Source organism: Labrus bergylta, chromosome 14 (genome assembly GCF_963930695.1).
Source record: "Labrus bergylta chromosome 14, fLabBer1.1, whole genome shotgun sequence".
In the NCBI taxonomy this organism is placed as follows: Eukaryota; Metazoa; Chordata; class Actinopteri; order Labriformes; family Labridae; genus Labrus; species Labrus bergylta.
In genome coordinates, this window is record NC_089208.1 from 10,380,510 (window position 1) to 10,403,902 (window position 23,393).

A 23,393-nucleotide genomic window follows, 5' to 3' on the forward strand; every position below is an offset into this window, starting at 1 on the left:
GTGAGAAAGTGAAGCAGATGGTGAGGTCAGGGTTCTGTGTCGAGTGCATAATATGCTCTCAGGCCGGGGGAAGCAATGTCTAAATTAATATGATTTGTCCACCTTTGATATTTAAGAGGATTATACCTTATGTTAAAACATGGCCGTGTGAATGGCATCAGATGAAAAGTGACGCAGAGCAGAATAGAATTAGCAGCTCCTGAAGGACTACTTCATCCATTGTTAACTTCTTGCCTAATCCTTATTAGGATGTTCAGGTCTGAGGGAGCTGGTCCTGGCTGTGGGGGCCATGTGCCCCTATTGTGCGTCTGATGGTTAATCATGCTGTCATGGCAGGGGGAGGGCGCAGCAAATGGGAAGAGAGTGAGGGATCAGGAAAGTGTATAAAGGCCCCCTGCTCTTATGGGTGTTACCCAGTCTGGCTGAGCTCTGATCCTGCTCGACAGCTCTAAGTATGAAGTGTAGAGCTCAGGCAATGGCTGCCAGCATGGGCACATGTGTTATATCACATATGAGTTCACACATACAAACCTGCAAAATTACATGCTGGCTCATATGGTGGAAAAACAACAAGCGCTAGAATTCAGTCCTACAAACAGCACCTAATAAACCTCATACTAGTGTTAATTTCTCATTCTTACTCATTCTCACTCGGTCTCACTACATGTTTTAACAAATGTTATGTTTTTCTAAACTTTTTTGTGTGTATAGGCCTATTTGTGTGCGTGTGTCTGTGCGTGTGCGTGTGCGTGTGTGTGTGCGTGTGTGTGTGTGGGTGTGTGTGTGTGTGTGCGCGCGTGCGTGCGTGCGTGTGTGTGCATGTATGTTTGAGTAAAGGCCAGATCCCCTACTGATGCTTGTGACCTGTTTGTTGGCCTCACAGCAGGGAAGAACTCTATGGAAACACAATGTTTCACGGACCTCATTTACATGTTTTAAATATTTAGAGATTGGGTCTTAATCGTCATTGTGCAAAAGAACAAAACAGCAAAGCATCTCCCAAGCTGCGTGGTGCAGAATAAGATAAAAGCAGTATTAAGAAACAGGGTTTAAAAAAAACACGTTTAGAGTTAAAAAGGGATCAAAAGGAATGTCAAGACTACAATTTTTCCTAAATGGAATAAAAACTAAGAATACAAAATGAAATACAAATTGATTTACTTTAGCAATAATCTTTATTAAATGACATTAATGGTATCACTTCCTTCTTTAATAATAGAACAATGGTGATTTTCCAACGCATCAGCAGACCTCAGATGAATCAGCGTGTAGTTGATGCTTGTTTTGATGAGATTACTAAATGCTTTTGTTGGGCTCATTATTCCAGGTTTCAGTCTGTCCACCCTCTGACAGTCCATCAGCACCTCTGATAAAAGGAAGCTCACTGACACCAACCTTTTTAAAAAAAATTGAGCTTAACCTTTAGATTAAAAAGACTCCCTGTTGGGGAGATGGGAGAAATTTCTATGACGATGTTTGTGCTGCCATATTATGTATAAAGAGTATGTGAAACAGAACTACGTGCGGTTCGGCTATATCTTTAGAAATAAAGGAAAACTTTGTCAGAATAAAAATGAATCTAACATTCCAGAGTGATAAAACGTTAGAAGGTCTACATCTTCACTACCTTGCCTGAGTAATTAAGCATAACATTGTTTCTTTATGTGTCAGTGAGTATTGTCTAAAGACTAGAGTTCTGTCTTTATGCATGGTAGATAAAGAGCTGTGCATCAGAAATGGTATATGTTATTGTATTCCTCAGAGTGTGCACCTACCACTCACCCTCCCGTCACTAACATGTTCCTTTTAATACCTCGGTGCACTAGTATGACCCCAGCAGGATCGCAAAGATACTGTGGCAATACTATCATGTAAATGAAGACATTTCAGGTGCCTTCGGGAGATCTCGGGTTCATCAGAACCATGAATGCCAGAGCAGTTCAACATTTTCTGTTCAATACAATGTGCAGAGGCAGTGAGGGAGTCCTGTTTCCAGTCAAAAGGTCAACATCAACACGGATGTTGCCATTTCTATCATGTCATGCATAGAGCATCAATTCTAGCATTAATAATTATAAGAGGACTACATTTAAGTATATCATTGTGTATGTTTTATTTCTGATTTAAAGAAAATTGGAGGATACAAGTGTCATATTCTCTTGTTTAATTTTTTCTAATCCACAAAACCTTGAAAACAAAAATACAACGGGTGCTGGAGGATCATATGATTCATATGGGAAGCGTAACAATGGAAAGTAAATAGACGTAGAAAAAACAAATCAACTCTAGATTGCTTATGAAATTGAATCCAGTGTGATATCAGTGCTCTCCTAATATACCAAACAGTGCATGACATTGACAGCAATGCACTCTCTTCTGTCTGCAGAGCTCCCCATCAAAAAGTAATTAAATTATAAACAGATACACATCGGGCCCGTCATGCTTGTTTGTTTATCCATTATTAGAGACAAAGAGCCTCCATCCTGTGAATGACAAACAGGACTGACTGGCATGTGGTACGAGCAATACAAAAAGCATGTAAAGCATTTGGTTTATTAATTCATCTGTAAAGCAAAAATAAGAAATGAAATGTGTGGCTTGCACAAAGCAGATTGTGCATCACTGCCCCATATCGCTAGCAAATAGTGACTCATTTTTGCTTTGATTTGCTAACATCGGACAAATAAAATTGTTAAAAAGGAATTTTATAGGAATACTGGCGACATGATGACCACATCAAAAATACGTTAAGATGGCACATAATGCATTATAAAGTCTTCGAAATGCATTATGAATAGACTAGAAAATATATATAATGCATCCTGATGCACTTATTAAACATAATTGATACGTTTTTGAGTGTCTTTTGGATGCTGATTATCTATACACTAGAGCTGGACTGATGGGCTAACAATAAATGTTGACCAAATTCATATTGCAAACAGTCTATGCAATATCATAAGTTAGTAGTGTTTGTATTGAGAGTGAATTACATAATGATGCATCTATAGAAGTTAATGTATAACCGTGAGTTAACAATGTATGTGTTTTGTTTTGTTTTTTATATCTCAGAATCTATCCACAGCAGCAATCATCATGAAATTTGCAAAACTGCTCTGAATTACCAGATCTGTCTGCTTTGATCAAGCAGCAACTTGTGATGTTGTGTTGAACATTTTTTTGCCATTGCCGAAGTGCAAAAACTGCAGTTCCTGGAGTATCCGCTGAGGCTGGCCCTGAAAGCCCCAAAAGTCTCATTAAGAGCCACGTTAACATGTTTGTTTTGACAGCAGAAACCTCGATGTTTGCTGCCTTGTATAGAAAAAACTGATTTTGGTCTGAATACTTCATGACTTTTATTCGTAAAAACTGTACAGGGGGTACATTTTTTTTTATAACTCTTCCATTTTGATTTTATGAAGGCTTTAGATAGTTATAGGCTGTTCTGTTCTGTTTACCAAGAGCTTCAGTATAAGGCCTCAGTTCCATCTCTTCACCTGTGGCTTGGTTGACTCAAAGTTAATTTGAGACAGCAGATCCATAATGGGATTCAGAAGTCAGCTTCAGAAACCAAACCACAGTCTATGGCTTTTATAATTAAGTTAATGTAATAAATTAAACATTGACATATATGCTGACACATATGCTGCTACTGGATGCTTTGAATTTCCCTCTGGATCAATAAAGTATCTATCTATCGATCTATCTATCTATCTATCTATCTATCTATCTATATATATATAAATAATTGGAAGGACGGGGTGTTGCAATCACCATAAAATCTCAGATGTTGTAACACCCTGTCTTTCAAGTATTGCCCTCATGATGCATAACATGTGTGGTTCATAGAAAGGATTTCCTAATTATGAATCCATTTTTATCAATTCAACAAATGCCTATTAACCTGACATCATTTGTTGACCTTTCAAACAAGCAACTGAGACTTACTGCAGGTGCTTTTAAAAAAAAAAATGGACCCTTTCTCAAACTGCTGACATCGCTCTTTGAACAGTCCTTTTTTCCTGTCGGTAGTTTTTGTTCACCTGCTTGTCTTCTGCTTTCGCCGGGAGTGACACATTTGCCCTACTTTTGCTTTGCACACATTAAATTGGAGCCACATTGTCCTATAAGAGGGAAGTTTAATGCTTGTAGAGCGACAATTCAGCCTCATCCTTTCTTCAGCATCTAGCACCACTAACACAATACACTGTATGTGTAAAAACATAAACGGCATAATTGTAGTTGTTAGAGCAAATTATAACACTTGTGGGTAAACGTTCTGTAAACTGCCATTAGAGGTGAGGAGGCTCTGTACAGCAGCACGTTGAGCAGGTGGAGAGGGGACATGCATTAGACACACAATGTGCCATAATAACCCTCCATAACACCTCCCACCTCCCATTCTACTTATTAAAGTACTCTGACAGTTTCAGCACTTACATGGTCCACTTATCATATTATCGATATCAGACACATCATTTCTGTTGAAACACAACAATTTAAAAAATAAAAAGTTTATTAAAACACCAGTCTATTTGTATTCTTAAATAATCAAAAGCTGTTGTAGTTGCTTTCACAATTTGTTGTTCCAAATAATGCTGCCTGAAATATCCATCTGTCCATTTTCATCTGCCTGTCCAAGGTCGGGCTGCGATGGCGGCAGGCTAAACAAGTCAACCCAGACATCCCTCTCCCCCACAATGGGCAACAACAGCCCTACTTGGTAATCTGGGTAAACTGTTAGTTACCAGCAGAGCCCTGTGGATTATTCTGCCACATGACAGGCGCAACACTAAGCTAAAAAATCTGTATCTTTGAGGTATCTTGGCCGAACCTGGACTCGGGCTGGCCTAGTTTTGGGATCATCAGGGGGTCCTGCATGCTGGAGGCTGGAGGGCTGCTTGTAGTTGAGTGCGGCGTGTCGCTCAATAGTGCAGCAGGGTCTGAAACAGTGCAGCTGAAAGGGGAAGGCCATCTGCTAGATGTGGTCTAATGCCGTTTCTCAATGGTAAATCTTTCCACCCCCCATTGGCCTTTCGGGTGGTACAGTCCAGTGTAAATGTGTATGTCATCCAGGATGGCTGCAAACTTGGCCAAGACAATTTGCTTTTAAACTTTTAAAGCACATGCAATACAAAATTATCAAGTTTTTGATGGGGGGATTACAAGCCAGTTAATTGATAGATTTTAAAGGTGATAGGAGGGGGTTGGCTTTACTTGATAGGACAGCTATAGAGAGAGGAAATGTGGGGAAGAGTGTGTGGGATGACATTCACCAAATAGTAGCAAGACTGTCACTGATGCGATGAGGACTGTATAGCCACTAAATATTGGGTGCCTCCTACCTACTGAGATAACCCAGCACCTCGGCTGTTGACAGTCTTTGTGTTAGCCGGCTGCTAATTGTAGCTTTCTCTAAAAGCTCTTTCAATCCAACTCTCTGCAATAGAACGAGCTATCCACTTTGAGGACATCTTCTGTGTACATGTGCAGTAAAAAAAAAAAAATCAAAAAAAAATCCTAGGGTGTATTTCCTGCTGTTGAAGATCTCCTTAATTAACAGTAAGCGCTCTTCATTTAAAGGGCCCTCCATTTCTGTGGTCACTCCTCTCAGATTTTCTACAATTTGAATAATTACACAAGCAAAGTGGCACTCAGTCCTTAGTGAGTAACAGTGCGTCATGTCACCCTCTGGCTTATTACTGTCCCACTTCAATCTCCAGCCGTAATGATAGTGGAGGGCTGGCTTACTGAGGTTATGAACTCTAGCTGGACTTCCTGATGCTCAGGTATTCATTACTCTGTTGATGCTCTCTCATGTGGTAATGATCCACTTTAGTCTGCCACAGACACCCTCCTCCTTAATCATCACAGAAAATGAATGTACACGAGGAACATTTTTAAAGCACTGCTCCTTGTGCTTTCACTGTTGGAATGTTAATGATAGCACAAGGAGATCTGGTTTCAATAAAATATCAGAATTGTAAATATTAGAAGAGTGTTTTATTTTTGTCTTTTATGAGCCGTATTGATAATGTATGACACACGTAGTGTTTTATTTGTGTGAAGCAGCTTTAAAAAAAAAAGAAAATCCAATCATTTTGTAGTCACTATATATCTGTGTTGTAGTATCTCACCATCATTCATCTCCAGCCTTGACCTCTAACCTTTGAGCTTTATATATCTCAGACACAGACTTGGTGATTTACAAGCAGCACATGCTTTGGTTGTGACAGCTCTAAACACAGTATTTTCTGATAAAATAACCAGTATTTGTGTTTTCCCTGAGAATCAAATTTAGTCATGAGGGTAAAACATATCGTTGGACATTATTATTTTTTTTATTATTATTTAAACAAAAGAAAGCTGAAGATAATAGATGGGTTAACAAATGCAGAGAACTATCAGGACCCCCATGTATCTAATTATTAGATGAATATTCCTTCTTTCCTCCGACAGCAGTGACTCTGAAGTCATCAATATGTGATCTCCAGGAGTCCCAAACCAGGGATTTCTCTGCCACATGATCCACTCTCCCATCATAACATTATTTGTAGCAACATGTCCAATACTAATTATCAAACAATAGTGAATGTATTTTCTCATAATTGGGTCATCTTTGAGACAGCTATAGAATGAAGATCAAGACAAGCAAGTCACTGTGACTGAAGAATCTTTGGAGAAGCTCGTATTTTACCATTATGGAAATGCATTCCATTAAAAGGAGCAGAGAACACTGCAATTAACCCTCCAATCATTTATTTCGGCTCCATACACTCTGATCTACTACTTTACTCTCATATATACAGTTAGGCCTGAGAATCATTAAATGGGCTTTGCAGCAATATTATCTAGGCCTCCACTTCATTGCTCCTTATTTCTGGACAGCTATAGTTTATCAACATGAGTAAAATTATCTTTAGTTTCAACCATTATAATAGTGTGATGATAAAAAACAACAATCTATCTATGTGTCATTGAAGCTGGAGCTGGACACGAACACCCAATAACGGTTAAAATTGAAAATTTAGAGAAAGCTTGAAAGGGGGATGTATTGGGGGACAGCAGAATCTCAGTCTGAAGGGTCTTTGGTTGGGAACCAGAGGGTCGTCCGTTCAAGCGCCTGAATAATATGCTGAGCAAGTTTGGAAATGAACTGGTAGCTGGAGAGGTATCATTTCAGTTTCTAGGCTCTGCTGAGGTGCCCTTGTGCAAGGCATTGAATCCCCAACTGCTCAGGCGCTTTTTTTGTGCGCAGCCCCTCACTCTGACCATAAGTGCATGTCCATAGGATCCTGTTTGTGCATCTGTGTATTTTCAGCCTGTGTGTGTGTGTGTTGCATGTCAGAAAAAAGTAAAAATCCCCTGTGAGATTAATTAAGTATATAGTTTTCTTATTTTCTTGAAAGCATTGTGACAACCCAGAGGTTGTCCTGATTGGTGTGTAGTTGTTACTAATCCTTTGTTTCTATGTGGCCAGCTGACTGTGAGTGGAGAAAGGGGTCGTTAGGCCAATCAAGCACACCTCGCTCATTGGCTGGAAACTGCAGGCCCAGAGCTCAGTCTCTCTTATTTACAAGATGTGACTGCCAGCGAGCACACCAGCTCCCAACCTGAAGCTTCTTTTGTTTTAAACACATTTTGACACACGCACTGTCACACTCATCCACACACATGACATTTAGCATTCTTATAATTATGTAAAAGTAATTGAATGCTAATTCAAACCATCATATTACGAGGAGCAAAATTTAGTGTAGACATAAAAAATAAAAAAATTAATTGGATTCTCAACAAACATAAAGGTAATTTAGGAAATAAACGGGAATCAATAGCAACATTTATGTTTTCACATTGCTTTGGAAATATATGCTACTTGACTCTGTGTTTAATAGACAGACACTCTAACATTACAGAGCTGTTTTATAATGACTCTGGAATTGCTTAGTGTGAAAGCTGTTGTAAGGGATGATTGAGCTTTCATAAATGAGGCCTGCATTACCCCCTCTGTCACGCATTATGAATGTTTGACAAACATAATGTCCAGTTAAAAACGTCTGACGCATGAAATATCCATCTGTTGGTAGTAGTTTCATATTCATCCATAAAACAGAAACAAAATACCAATAGAGTACAGGAAATATCGTCACGTCTTTGACAGTACCCTGCCGATCTGTGAGATATTTATGTATTTTTAATGAAACATTTTTGTTCAATAAAGAGTCATATTCTTTAAATGGAAAATTCCTTCAGCTCCTCCTCATATATCTTCAGCCACAATGGAGTCCTAAAATGACTAATTATAGTATAATTTGAAATTGCATGTGGTGAGTGATTAATCAAGACACTTATAAAATGTAGTCCTGAACAATGCCTCCTGGTTAACATATTAAAGAACATATTAAAATTTAATGTTTAATTATAAAAAGATCTCACATGAAATATTGATGACTTTTAATGACACAGGGAGTGATTTTGATCCGCATTTGTCGTGTGTATGCCGCTGAGAAAGAAGCTTTTGGAAAACCAGAGACATCAGTGAAAAATAAACGCTTTTTAAAATATTTGAAACTTTTTTTGACTCCTAAATCCTTTATTGGTAACGTAACTATCCTAATTTTATTTGCTTTGTTTCATGCCTAAAATCAGCCACAGAACAGGTGCACAGCATTGTGTGTTCTGCATGCTGATGCTTTTCATTAAGAGCAGTGACAAATGAACTTGAACTTTGAACCACCATTAGAGTTATCAATGTTTAAATACCTGCTATCAGTCAGAACAAAAGAGATCTGCACTCTTTGTTCTTATTGTCTGTTTGTTTTTCATCACCATATATATATTTTTTAAATACAGCCTCTTTACTAACTCTCTTAATGAAACGTTTAACATCTTTCCTTCTGACTGCTTCTTCCAAAAGCTGTTTTCCTCCACAAGCTCAGTGTTGTTTTTTTCCTTTTTGCATCTCATACATCCACATTAAGCCGTGTATAAACAAACTTTAGCTGGCGTCCTGCAAATTCCACATCTGTAGTGTTTGGTAATGATTATGCATCACTGTACTGAGCTGAAATGTGGGAAGGAGGAGTGAGGAGAGATTAAAATCGATATGAACAGCACATTCTTTCCTTTCATGGTGGAAAGGGGATCTATTATGGAGAAATCATGATTTATGTCAATGGTCGAAGGGGTGTCAGGGTGAGAAAGGGATGGACGTATGAGCCAATAATGATAAATGCAACCCCCACCAACACCCCCCTGTTCAAAGCCCCCTTAGTGTTCTCTTTCATGGCCAGAGGTGAAGCTCTTCAGCACTTCTCTACATCTCTCCAACGTTATGGTTCACAATTTTACCCCACCGACAGCCAGTCTTGTGTTTTTTTGCTGTTTTCTTGTTTTTATTCTTGTCAGATATCCCCCAATCTTCTTCTCCTTCTGTTGTTGTCTCTTCCATGCGATCCATCTGTGTGGAGACTAGTGCTCCTGCTCATGATGGATTCCAATGATCCAGCGCTTTAAGGAACAAGGAGCGAGGCAGTCACCTTTAAGCTGTGGTGGTGCAATCTGTCTCTGTCAGACATCCCCCCCATACATTCAACATGGGCCAGACAGTGAACAAGAGGTAGAGGAGGGGATGAGGAAGAGAAATGGCCGAGATAGTGTACAGGAGAGAACAAATATAAAAGGAAGACATGACGGAATTGAAAAGCAGAAGCACAAATCTGTTAGAAAAAAAGATAAATAAAGAAAATACTACTCAAAACTGTAAAGGAACACCTTTTTTACACTAGTTAGAGCTTCTGAATTTAAAAAAATGTTGCATGTATGGATGTGAGTGGCTGTGGCTCAGTTGGTAGAGTTGGTCATCTCTCAAGCAGAAGGTTGGGGGTTCAATCCCCAGCTCCTGCAGCCACATGTCCGATGTGTCCTTTGGCAATACACTTAACCCCAAGTTGTTCCTGCTGCTTCATCAGCAGTGTGTGAATGTGTATCTGCCATCGGCGTGTGACCAGTGGTGTGAAAGTGCTTTGAGTAGTCAGAAGACCAGAAAAGAACAATACAAACTAAAGTCCATTTTCCATGTGAATTGCTGAATATCTTCTGCCTTGATCTAAAATACACAACGTGTTTAATTTTGGGCCATATTTTGAGGAACAAAAATAGTGATATTTAATCTGTTTTCTTGATTTTTTTTAGAATTATGTACTTTTTATTGCAATGTGAAAATCAAACAAAAGAACGGTCCCCATTTTAATTACAATCTTCTTTTCTACAACGCTACAATGCTTTTTTTAGTGCAATTCTTATGCTGCAGCTCAGTGATCAATCGAGATATTTTGTGCATTAGTTATTGGTTGCATAACATTGGATTGTATTAATCTGTGGGTTTGACACTTCTGGAGTGGCTATTGATTTAATTTGAATAGAATTAGTATTGAGTCCTGCATCAATACACTCACTGATACGAATGACGGCTTAATTCATGACACAAATACTCTGAATTGGTCATGAATTAGACTCAAAGATGGCTCAGAAGATTAAAAAAACACATTGTCAGTAGTAATGTTGGGTTTCTTGATGAACACTGCTCCATATATTTTGAAAATGAAGCTCTTTGTTTATAATGGCCACCCTGACCTGTGTTTGCATGTTCTTTCAATTTGTTTTTCAAAGCAGGGCAGATATGCCGATAACTGTGAGACTGACTACAAGTGTGAGTGAGTGATTGTCTATGTGTGTTAGCCTGCCGATCGACCACCAACTATCTCCTGCGATAGACCTCCCCGCCCCTCCTGTCCAATCCCTTCTTATCAGTAATGGCACTCGATAGAAAAAAATAAAGCAGGTAAAGTCGATGACTGAATAAAGCTTTGTTTGTCCAAAAGAGTCTCCCTGCACACATTCAGCAGGGGTCTGTTGCTTATGTGTGGTATAGGATCATTTTCACATAGTGGTAATAGGGGGCAAGAGGCACATAGTGTGTAATTGACAGTGACAGATAGCAGTCAGATGTGATTAGTTCTGGCTAGGTAAGCAGTCCATTGGTGGCCATGCTGACAGAAGAAAACAGACAGAAGTGCAGAGACAGCACAGGAAATAAGCTAGCTTGGATGCGGGGGGAAACAGATAGCATTCAGCATATCTTCAACCAAATCATTGAGATGTGATAAAGGACTTACATTCTTATTCTGAACTAGTTACTGAAGTTTCCTATGCTCAAACGAGCTCTGATCAGCTCCCGAGACTGTATACCAGAAGCAGCTTAACCTCAGGTCGTTTTGTAGACGTTCCTTAAACCTGCATCTTCTGGGGGTCAGCAGGTAAAGACTCATTTGGTTGCTAAATAAGGTCTGATTGTGTGGGAGTTTATGAGAAAATGGCCCTACTTCTCAGTTGATACATTTCCTCAGAAAACATTTTCCTGATGTCTTATTTGCCAGTTTAACATCCTCTTTAATACAGCATGATTTTACATTTTTGTAGATCACGGTTCCATCCAAGTTAAATGACTGAAAAGCAGATATGCCTTAGGTCTTAGGGCGTTACTTGGATTTACAATGTGTTACCTCTGCAATAAGTCAACTAGGATATAGGTATACAGAAACAACATGATTCCACTTTGTCCTACCATCATGGTCACTTCTGGTTGAAAAAAAACAAAACAAGATGGTGGCAGCCCAAATGCCTCGCCTTCGTCCTCAGTAGTGGAGTTTTCGAAACCAATGAGTGGTGACACAATGGTTATTTACACTTAATTCATTCTGCTTATGATCTGCAAACAGTTTGGTTATTAGTTGAGCAATTGGGGCTCATTTTGAACAAACATCAACCATCCTTTTCCTTAAATTAGTTAGTTTCCACAAATTCTATACCAGCCAAATGCTTTGTATCGACTATGGTTCGACCTTCTGTATAACATCCCCTCCTATATGCAAATAATCCAATTTCAACTACATTTTTACTCTGCACATCTACGGTATATATTTACATGTTAATATGACGTGCTTGATTGGCAAATAACTGAATCTAAATCTGCTTAACATGTTGAGGTACATGGGTAAATATAACATCCCTGGCTACCCTAAGGCCATATTTGCTATGTGGCACAGATATCTCCCTGCTCTTAAGCTTTTAGCAAACAGGATGGTCCCCTGCTAATTTACATATGCCATGGATTAGCTTTGATATCCCCATGCACCTGTGTACTGTGCTGAAAATGTTATTTCACAGGTGCCTAAGTAATTGAAAATAAGAATAAAATAAAGAAGCTGAGTATTTTGAGTTTATTTTATTTTCAACTACTGGTTAAAATGCAATAAAAGGTTTTATATTTTAAAGCTGTTTCTAGAGTAGCAGCAGCCCCTCTATTAAGTTCACGGCATTTCAGACGTAATGGAATAATAGTGTTACAATTTGTATCTTTTGTATTCTCTTATTGATAGTGGCCCAAATGTAAAAAAAAAAAAAGCTAAAGTAACATAATAAAGCTAAAGATAAGGGCAACACATTAGAGTACTAAGTTTCATGTAGGCTGTATAGGCTGAACAATAAAGAGGCTGTGGAGCACAAACAGCTGGAGAAATGTCTGCGCACAGCAGGAACATGATCTAAATACTAATCAAACATCATTTACAGCTGGCTTTATTTGAGGCCCCTGAGAGACTGTCCCATCCCGCTCCTTCGCCATGGTAACCAGGGATTCATTTCAGAGGTGTCATGCTGCATTATCATCTCAGCGGCTCATCCACTCCCCTCCGCCCTCTGGCTCGCCCGCTTTTGTCCCCTCTCTGTTCAGACCCTTCAATCTCAAACCTGCCCAGCATCCTGGAAGGAAAACATCTCCTATCTTGCTCCTGCTCGGATAATACACCAATGTGATCTGTCTGCCTTGCGCGCACACACACACACACACACACACACACACACACACACACACACACACACACACACACACACACACACACACCTAAGGCTTAGGCACCTAAACATTGGATGTATAACTGCCATGTAACATTAAAGCACATTGATGACAAGGTATGGTTTAAAGTAAAGTAAAAGTGAAAATCATTGACATAGCCCTTTTTTACAGATAGAAGGCCAGAACCGCTTTACCCGAAAATAAATGATAAGGCGGCTAAATGAGCATTGCAAATAAAAGCATAAAACAAACTCAAGACACAATAACCAGGTAAATAACAGCCAGAATAAACAGTACAGGTGCATGAGGTGGCCTTCAGAACGACTTTATTTTCTACATTTCTATTTCTGAATGATCATAAAAAATATATGTATTGATTCTATATCTGATAACAAAATGTTTTAGACCTAATCATTTTTTCCAAACTAAGAATTGCAGACATTTTCATCAAACACTACTGGAGCTTCTGCATTGATGTCTCAAGTAAACATTGATTTTGCATTTTACCTCAAACTACATAAGCAAACCTCTATCACATCTGAAACTTAAACAGTTGTTCTTTTTTTTGGTTTCTGTGTTTTTACTATGTGCTGATTGTTGTGTAATTGTTTTTTTTTTGTGGCTTTATTTTAGAGATAGGACAATGGATAGAGTCAGAAATAAAGAAGTCAGAGTTGGGAAGGACATACGGGAAAGGAGCCACATGTCGGATTCAAACCCGGGCCGCCCGCTCGTAAGCGCGCACTAACCACTAGGCTACCAGCACCCCTTGCTGTCTAATTGTTGTTGTCTAAGTTTAACAGCTTGCGGGGATCCTGCAACACTACCTGCCCCGTCAAACTCACTCAAACCTTGTAAACCTATGTTCTTTATTGCAGCTTCTAAACCCACCTCCATCATCATCAGTTATGCCTTTACCCAGCCTTATACGCATCTATCCATGCAAGAATTCATGCTCTTTCTGCACTCCATCTTGTGCATACCTCTTCCCGCCTTCGTCCATGTGTCAGGTCTGGGGCGACGGAGAGGTTGATGCCTGACAGAAGGATTCCACAGCATTGAGTCATTTTCTTTCTGAGGTTCCATGTGGTCAGCCAAGTCATCCTCACCTTCATTTATTCTCCCTTTTCCATTCATTCATCCTCTAAACCTGAAAGCTACCTTTTCATCACTCTTCCTTTAATCATCCAATCACCATCCACCCCACTGTACATGTAAGAACTCTCTCATTATTTTATTCCAATGGCCAAAGTGTCTCTTTGGCATCTGAAAGGAAGTGAAGGTGGACCATAACTCATGTCCAGATATCTACTTTTTGATGAATGAGATTTGATGTAAATAAGAAAGTATATTTTAAAGCAGATGTTTTACTTGCCTTAAAACCTTTCATTTTATTTTTCATCTTTATCTTACAATACTATGTATTTATTGATATATATATATATATATATATATATATATATATATATATATATATATATATGTATGTATTTAATGATGGAAAAAAAGAAAAGTCATTTTGTGATCTTCATCATCGTTATGAGTGGAAGTGAAGGACACTTTGCAAGATATGCTCAAAATCTCTAAACAAACTGGACATGAAAGTCATTAAAAAGAGTGACAATCTTTTTGTGCTTTGGTAGGAGATTTTAAAATGTAAAATTTCATTTTCGCTCATGAATGTTATACCAAATTGCTTGTAACAGTTTTTTTCCTTCTTTCTTTTGGTAAGGGACATTTTACTTTTCACAAGATTTATGTTAAGAATCCTAGAGCGAAATTCTCCATAAGACAAACCAAAGAACTAGATAGAAAAGTACCTTTCAACTAAATACAAGAGATTAAATTGTGTTTCACTTTCTGCTTAAGATGCCAGTAAGGGTCTAGATGTTAAATATGAAGGCTAATTCAGCTCTCCTTTGTTTACATGAGTCTGTGTCATCTGAGGGCGTTAGTGTAGTAGTCCTGACTCCCCTACATTTATACTGGAGAGTGAGATTTGGCACCGTTCCAGTTCAAGAAACACCCAAGTGAAGAGGGTTTACCCTTTGTATTGTGCAAAATGGCTTCCTGAGGCTGCACTTTGGAACAACAAAGACAGTGAGCCCTGTCGGTGCGATATGACAGAGCTGTGTGCCTCATCAGTCATAACACCTTTGGGAGCTGTTGAAAATCCTCTAGCAAACATTAATTTCTTATGTGAAAATGATCAATAAGGAGCATGAATTCCATTAACAGTTTGGAAAAAATTAAAGAAAAAGAGAAATCCCTTTCAGTCCTTCCCTTTATTCTTGAACACAATATCAAATTTAAATTCAGTGATAAAAAACTTTGAAAGGTAAGTGTAATAATCAGCAAATACTGGCAAATTCAAACTAATGAACGTAGAGTTTATCATCTTAACATTTTCTTTCACGCCATAAAAACACATCAGACCAATTTTATACAGACCATAATCATTACAAATACATAGCTGAGGGTCCATAAATGGAAGGGGAAAAAAAGCCACCCATGATTTGCAGGTTTAAAAAAAGAAGAAAAAGTGCAGTAAGGTATACTGTAAGCCTTCTGTGGAAAGTATACTGCAGGTCTCTGTGAACAAAGGTCAGGCCTGTGAGGGTCACAACCTCAGCGGAGCAATCAGCCCTGCAACCGACCTACATTTTTCCTGCACCTGGTGTGGTCTATCATACATATATATTTCTCCTTCAATGTGGTCTTCCTATCATATTAATCAGATTAATAGAGCCACTCTTTAGGGAAGGACAGCTGCCTGTCAATATCAGCTAAAAAAAACAAAAAACACAGGCGTAAAAAATGAAGGAAGCCTCAAGGTGAACCGACAAAGCTTAGAAATTCAAACCAAAGACCAAAACAGAAATGGAATTGGGAAGAGAAGAAGTAAAGCAAAGGCTTTAATCCGAATATTTTCTACTTGATGTTTACAATAACATTCAGCTCCTATTGCTGATATTTATTGACAAATACTAATTTTTCCGCATGAGCATGTTCTCCCATATGTTTTACTGAGCATATAATGCTGCCAAATTTTCCGAACTGCTAATATTAAGTGCATTCATGAGAAGTCTCTGAATGGGTCATTACATTAAACTATCTCTCATAATATGCATCCCAGAGCCCCCGGGCTGCAGACACACAGAGAGGGAGGTCTAATGGTCTGCTGTATTACTGGGTTAATTGCCATGTCCTAGTCTCCGTTGGATTGTGAGTACGGCTTTTTAGTTTAATTGTGAACCATCCTGTCCTGTAAACCCTGACACCAAGGGCCCGGCACTAGTGCATGCTGGGAGTATTAAGTGGCGGAGACGGTCTTTATGATGCACTTGGGGAAGCTGATCACTCCTGAGTGAACCCAGTTGGTAACAGCCTGCCATCTGCTGGCAAGATAAGAGAACTAATATAAAACACATTGCTTTAGAAGTACATGCAGCCTTCCAGTCTGTTAAAGAGAGTTAAATTCAGAATTCAAAATGTGAATTAAAAAAAGTAGTAAAATAGTTTTTTTTCTCAGCAATTACAAGCTACAATTAAACAATATTTTAACTTGTTAGCGTATCACATGTGAGAGAATATGCTGAAATTTTAGAAGACCTTTATTTGTAGTCCTTCTTTTTCTCTCTCTCTCTCTGAGTGCACAGGAAATGTACCTGAGTGGCTCAACCTTTTTAGTGCTGCCTGCATTAGAGCTCAGCAGGTACCACTCCATCGACGCATGAAGGCAAACCAGCTCACACTTACATAAAAGGTGCACAAAAAAACTGGACACGATTAAGAAATATTTTGGCTGCACACCGTTAATATTCATAATCGTTGTATTAAATATGCGATTTAGTGAGTGAGTTGCGTTCCCGAGATGGCTAAGGGATAAGGGGAGTAACAATAAAATAAAAGTCAGGAAAAAGAAGGAGGAACTAGGCCTTCTGTAAGTTTAAGCACTTTTAAAAAGAGATAGACACAGTCATTATGACAGTAAAGTCACAAATAATATGACAACAGAAATAACAAAGCCTAGAGGGTGGATTTTTAAAACGTTTTTTATTTTTTATTTAATCCAAGTCATGTGAAAACACAGCCCAGTAACTGATTATTTGGTTTTCATTTTGCAGGATAAATTATTTGGTTGGTATCAAAAACCTTTGAATAGCCTAAATAAGCCAAAAGCCTCACGTAGGCTACATCAAATCAGTTTGTTTGAAAAGGAGACAGATAAATTGGATGCATTGTATTATAAGATGCATGAATATTAAGTCAGTTGTGCTGAAAAAAGTGAGATTAAGAGTATAACTTTGCCGTCTGTTCTCACCATGTGCTACTTGTTATAATGCTGCCATCTAGAGGTAAATAGTTGTGTGGCAGAATGGGGTATTCCGGTGTATTCCCCTCACATGCTGTTCGTTGTATCGTTTCTATAGTTCACTTGAATATTAAAATTAATACTTTATTGTTCACTTGGGCCACACACTTGGACAAAAAACTGACCCGGTAAATGCAGCCACTAGTCCATTCATGTTGGACTAGTCCATCTGGTTAGGTGTTAAAGGGTCCTGACGTGTACACAGGTGAACTAATTAACGGCAGGTGCATTGATACTGAACAGTCAACCCGACCCCTTTTAAATGGTTCCGTCCTTGTGCTGTCAGGGGCTAGGCGGGAAATTATCAAATTGAATCAATGATAGTGATGGTAAACTTTGAAAGGCTGTCGAAATGAAGAGGAGGAGGAAAACAGAGATAAACGCAGGCAGAGGACGGGCATGACAAAACATCCAGCAGGTAACGTTGTTAAACCTATACAGTGTTGACGCAGCTCAGGCGGCCTCTGGTGGTCTGGAGCGGTAATGCCTTATTGATGCTCTGTTGGTTTTGGTGGAGTGCATCCTATCTATGGGCCTACCTAAGCTGTGGGCTACTGTAGGTGCTGTTCAGTGAGATTATGTGTGTTGTTCATTTGTTTCTAGTGATTGTGCTGCTTAATTTGGCTTTGGTTGTTCCTGCAGTTTACTGAAAATCCTTTAGAGATGCCGATAAATGTTAGTCTATGTGGGTGTGTGTTTACTGTGTGTTGCCTTGTACTCTTGAGGTTTGGGGGATTTAGATTGATTTGGACATAAGGTCAAATGGAATAGGGTTTATTTTATCTGCTGATGATTGAAACATAAATGCTTGTTTTGCCAAGTAAAAGCTCTGAAACCATATAATCAAAATTATATAGTTCATCTCCTTAGTGGGCATCAAACAGGAATTTGACATCAGTTTAAGATGTATGTTATCACAAGGTCATACATTTTAACATTTATACATTAAATAAGCCTTCATAGGAACCATCAATAATGTACTCGGCCCACTGGAACATTAAGTAAAACAGTGTGTCGTCATCTCTGTCTCCGAAACCTTGTATGCCGACCCAAAAATTGATCACATATGTTCATTCAACATGGACACTCCCTGTTTTACTTCAATTTAACATTATCAATTCTATTTTGACTGCAAGCAAACTTTACAAAAAGTTGCCAGCTTGGTCTTTGTTCCCATGATGAGACTCTGATGTTGCAGAAAGTTTGCTTTTATTTGCGTGTTAAAGTAAGCCATCGTGTGACATTAAAGATGTAAAATAAGACCCTGAAAACAACGCAGCTAAATGGAATTCAGCAATCCTTAATTTGATCATTTAAACCTGTTTTTTTACCCAACTGTAACATTTTTGTCTCATGAATGCATTGCGAATCGATTAAGTCAGAGAAATCCAACCTTTGTTCTGGAGTCACAGAAAGAAAAAAAAAAAGAAACTCTTTCAGAAACTAACATGAATTTTAATAGTTATAATTCATAAATGTCTCTTTTATGATATATGCTCTACATTTTCTCTTTTAAAATCTAAAAGGAATAAACTTACACATGTGTTGTTACAAAAATACCTTTGTATTATCCTTTAAGTGTTTTATTGTCAACCTCAGAGCACCACCTGAGATCTGTTGCCCCCACGTAAGCCCCAAGATCTTAATATTAAGCTCACCATTGACCCAACACTTACATGTACCTGTAAATAGGTAATTCATGCTATATAAGCCACTACCTTCATTGCATATACTTAATGAGGTAATGCTTTTTAGTTCAAAGTTATAAATGACACGCATACATTAATAAAATGAGTTGTTGAGGAGTCAGTTCTTTAAACAACAATTGAATTTTATTATTAATCCGAGGGTTATATATATATGTGTATGAAGGTGATTTGGTTCCTGTTGTGCTGCCACTGTGATGCTAAAAGAAACAAATGTTGGGGTATAAAGCATATGCACAAAGGTATATGAGACTTACTCACTAATTGAATCAGTCAGATGCACAGCAGCCATGTGACCGGAAGTAAAAACCCATCTGTTAAATACCAGTTTTGTATTTTGCACCTGTTCAGTTGTTGATTTGAAGGCCAGCTCAGGAAAGGTCTTGTGTTGAACTTTACAGCCAGTATCAGTAAATGATGAGCTGTCTGTGTGTTAGCGTTGGGTTTTTAAATCATGGCCTGCACATGCTGAAGTGCAACCACATTTGAAACACAAATGAATAACTGCTTCTTCTTTGAGGCAGACATGACAGTTTGACATGAAAAGAAAGTTGTGCATAGCTGATGAGTACCATATGAAAACATGTTTCTGTAAAATCATCCTCGGCTTAATGCAGATGGAATCAAAACTCCAACTCGTAGGAAAATGTCTACATTATGGATAAGACTGAGCACAGCGTGGAGTTTTAATTATGTCAAGCCTGGAAATACAAAATCATATTTCAACAAAAGATTCCGTTTTGAATCGCAATTCACAAGTGATTTCTCAGGTTATAGTCAGTCGTGAGGCACTCATATTGGACAGGCAGTTTATTTACAAAGAGCAGGCCCATACACACAAAGAAAACAAAAATAAAAAGGGAAACTTTCCAAAGATTGGTAAAGGTTTATGTCTCTAACAGATCTCAACAGTCAAAGCATATATTCCCATCAGTCCCTATTTGCTACAGAAGTAGGGCTTCAAAAAATACTGGAAAAAAAAAAACATACAATCACCAACGGTCATCAGCAATTTACTTTATAAAAATATCACCATGGTGATCCACAGATTCACAGGTTAGACCGTGGAAAGAAAGACATATGTACAGATATCCACACAAAGGGGGTAAAAGGAGGGGGAAAAATATTTGAAAACCAAAAAAGTGGGAGGTAAAGATGAGCAGTGCAGAGAGAGTCCCAAAAGGCAAAGCTTGAGCAATTCTTGTTTTAAGGTCTCTAAACGGACACCTCTTTATCATTTCCATTTGTCCTGTAAAAACCAGACACATATAATCAGTTTGATGTTGTATGAACGTACAGACATTTAAAATACATTCAAACAAACATTATCATTTTCTAAACATAAATATAATTTATCTTTGATAAGATCGTTCATTCATTTCACTCATAGTAAATTACCTCTTTGGGGTTAGATAGAAAACGCATCTGAAAAATACTGTTTATCAGTCATGATTGCACATTTTAACCTGAGATAAGGAAACATACAGCACAGTGCTATAATTAGTGTTGCTGTCAAGACCACTCTAGTCGAGACCGAGACAAGACCAAAAATATCACTGAAAAATCATCAACTTGTGTGCATTGGGCGTGTCACTCACTTAGATCGTAACACTGGGAAGGTTGAGGCCATAACCCCGGGGGATACAAATCAGACTACATATAATTTGAAGTTATTTGTTCTTTTATAAAGCACTGTTTTCAATCAGTGGGGGTCTTGACCGGTCTTGATTTAAAATCCGGAGTCAGACCAGTCCCAGTCCGAGATTCAGAGAAGAGACCGAGACCTTCAAAAAGTGGTCTGGAGACCGGTCTGGAGTACTACAACAATAGCTATAATAACCAATTGTTAAGAATATTGATAAGTGGTGCTACAACATGCTTTAAAGACATCTTTACTCTAATGACAGAACATTGTTAGTATGCATGTGACATCGATGAGACAATTAGATACAGCTGTGATGTTACAAATGATAGACATCAACAAGATGATCAAAATGTTGAACGATGCACAAGGAAAGGGAGAAAAAAAACATGGAATATGTAACTTAAAGCTTCTTAGGCTTAAAACTAATCTGTCATAGTTTTTTTTTAAGAAAAGATTTTGAAATGTGAAAGCTATGGAGAAGGACTTCACAATAAATAGCATTTCCATGGTTATCCCAATATCAGTATTTAGAAAAAGCACATAGTTTTAGTGGGAATTAACGGCAATAAAAGATAAATGTTTTTTTTAGGTTGGTAATAAATGCGTCTCACTCAGCATGAGTAACTTTTAACTATTGGAGTGCGGTCTGGGTGAAATGACTATGCTTTCACAATCGCATGATTTTAATGCATTTAGATTAAATTCAAGCTAGATAATTATTATTCAGATTCTGGAGGGACATTTTGGAAACACAGGTATTGTGTCAGACATGTAAAACAGAAGCTAGACATACAATAGAAACTGTGACTTTGAGCTAATATGCACTTTTCAAATTTGATTTTCTTTTTGCATATCAATATCCCAATATTGAACAATGTAATCAAACATTGCATTTTTTTTCTCATTGTGTGCAGGCCTTATGGAGAGTAATTAGAAGAAGGTGCAGAATTATTTGGTAATTTTTTAAACTACCTGGGGCCAATGAAATCTCTGTATATCAGGTGTGAAATTGGGAGAGGTGGTGAGTCTTTATGGTGGACTGGGCTGATGGGGGAGAGTCAGATGTGCTCTAAGCATCAGAACATAATCTCACCTTATTGTTGTTCAGTAGTGCATCAAAGTGGGACTGACAGGGTTTAATTTCTAGAATTGGACTGCCAATGCTTAAGGGGCAGGAAAATAAACGATGGGATGATTCAGTCACAAATGACACCAGTTCATGAAAAGAAGAAATAATAGGAACTTATTTCTGATATATTGACTATTCACTTTGGCTATAGTTGCAGATATATTGTTTTAAGGTCAAAGGAATTTGCACTTTTAAAATAAAATAAATGATTTTGCACAGTTTGTGTGATTGCAGCTTACAGCTTGACAGACATAGGTGAGAGATGACCACAATGGGAAAGTTCTGCCCGTCAAACAGATCCCTCTTAGTCCTCATGGTGGATGAATTATGGATATTCAGGGTGCAAAATTATATCTTACATCATAATCATGTGAAGTGTCCTATCGTCATAGTTTTTTATGAGCAACATCATCAGTTAGGCCTTTAAGAGCTCTTACTGATGGCTGGTGATGAAAGATGAGGCAGAGGGTGCCCTCTGCTGGTGAAAGATGAGATGACGACATGATGACAGCCAGATGGGAAAGGATCAGGACAGCACACTGGTGTTCTGTGAATCCACGTCTCGCATGCTCATGACATCTGTACTTACTCCGCTCTCGTAAATAGGGTTATCGAAAGCCGACTCTTCTGTCATGTTGTCGTACGGTGGTGAAGATGTTGGCATTCTGATAGACTTTCCTTGGAGTCTGAGTAAAGAAGGGAGAAGCAGGAAAATCATGCAAATGCTCGTTTGATTTCAACCATTTGAAATGAACAAAGATTTTAGTTTATTACGTACTTTGCAAAGTAGACATAAATACTGAGGACAACCACCAAGACGATTGCTGTTGGGATGAAAACTGCAAGGGCGATGTTGGTTCCCTCCATACCGTAATCCATGTTAACAACTACAATGAAATAGAATAAGAAGGTAATACATACAGTGTCAAATGCACAAAAAGAAGGGCTGCCCCTTTAAAGACGCTTAGAATCATCTGAGAGTGGTCTGGTACTACTGACCACTGACTATCTGCACTTTTGTCTGCACAGGGTATTACAGAAGTAGCTGCATAGCAGGTCTCAAAGATTCCAAAAATAAGTTGTTCTGTGATACTTCAAATAAACAGATCTAATACTTAATACTGGTTAAAGCAGCTTTACGTTGGACATCAGAGATTATGTTGGCTGTTCTGTCCAATCTATTCTGTTTAATGTGTATCTTCTATCTTTGTATGTGTATTTGAGCTTTCTTGTCTGTGCTGCTGTAACGCCCGAATTTCCCCTCTGGGGATCAATAAAGTACTATCCTATCCAATCCTATCCTATCCTATGCCATACACTCCAGAGCTGATCGCGCCCTCTCTAGTCAATGTTAATGACATCAATGATGCACAGAGATGCAGTGGGCTCTCTGAAGATGTAGTTACCTTGGATTTAGGTTAGGGTCTTTCAGTGTTTGTAGGTTGTGGAAAGTGAGTGTGTTAAGAAAGTGTTCAGCTGAATAATTTGTTTATGTCTGGCTGGCAGTGGTGGGTCTTCTTAAAAACCCATAATTTTAACAGTAGAATAAGCTGTAGGCATTGTTGACAGTACACTTTAATTATGTACTGTTGGTCTTTGTGTCCCTTATCTCACTCACGTCC

General features: G+C 38.4%; 1 protein-coding gene across 2 annotated transcripts in view; it reads right to left on the reverse strand.

Annotated features, from left to right (window-relative positions):
• Positions 1-15,182: 15,182 nt before the first annotated feature.
• Positions 15,183-23,393, reverse strand: part of LOC109981479 (seizure protein 6 homolog) — a 105,478-nt gene continuing 97,267 nt past the window's right edge. The window contains exons 15-17 of one of the 2 annotated variants that reach the window (XM_020630282.3): positions 22,550-22,658; positions 22,361-22,457; positions 15,183-20,246 (exon numbers count right to left, since the gene is read on the reverse strand). In XM_020630282.3, the coding sequence (XP_020485938.1) occupies positions 20,232-20,246; positions 22,361-22,457; positions 22,550-22,658 (221 nt within the window). In that variant the 3' untranslated portion in view covers positions 15,183-20,231. The other variant, XM_029276679.2, reaches the window with a different exon arrangement.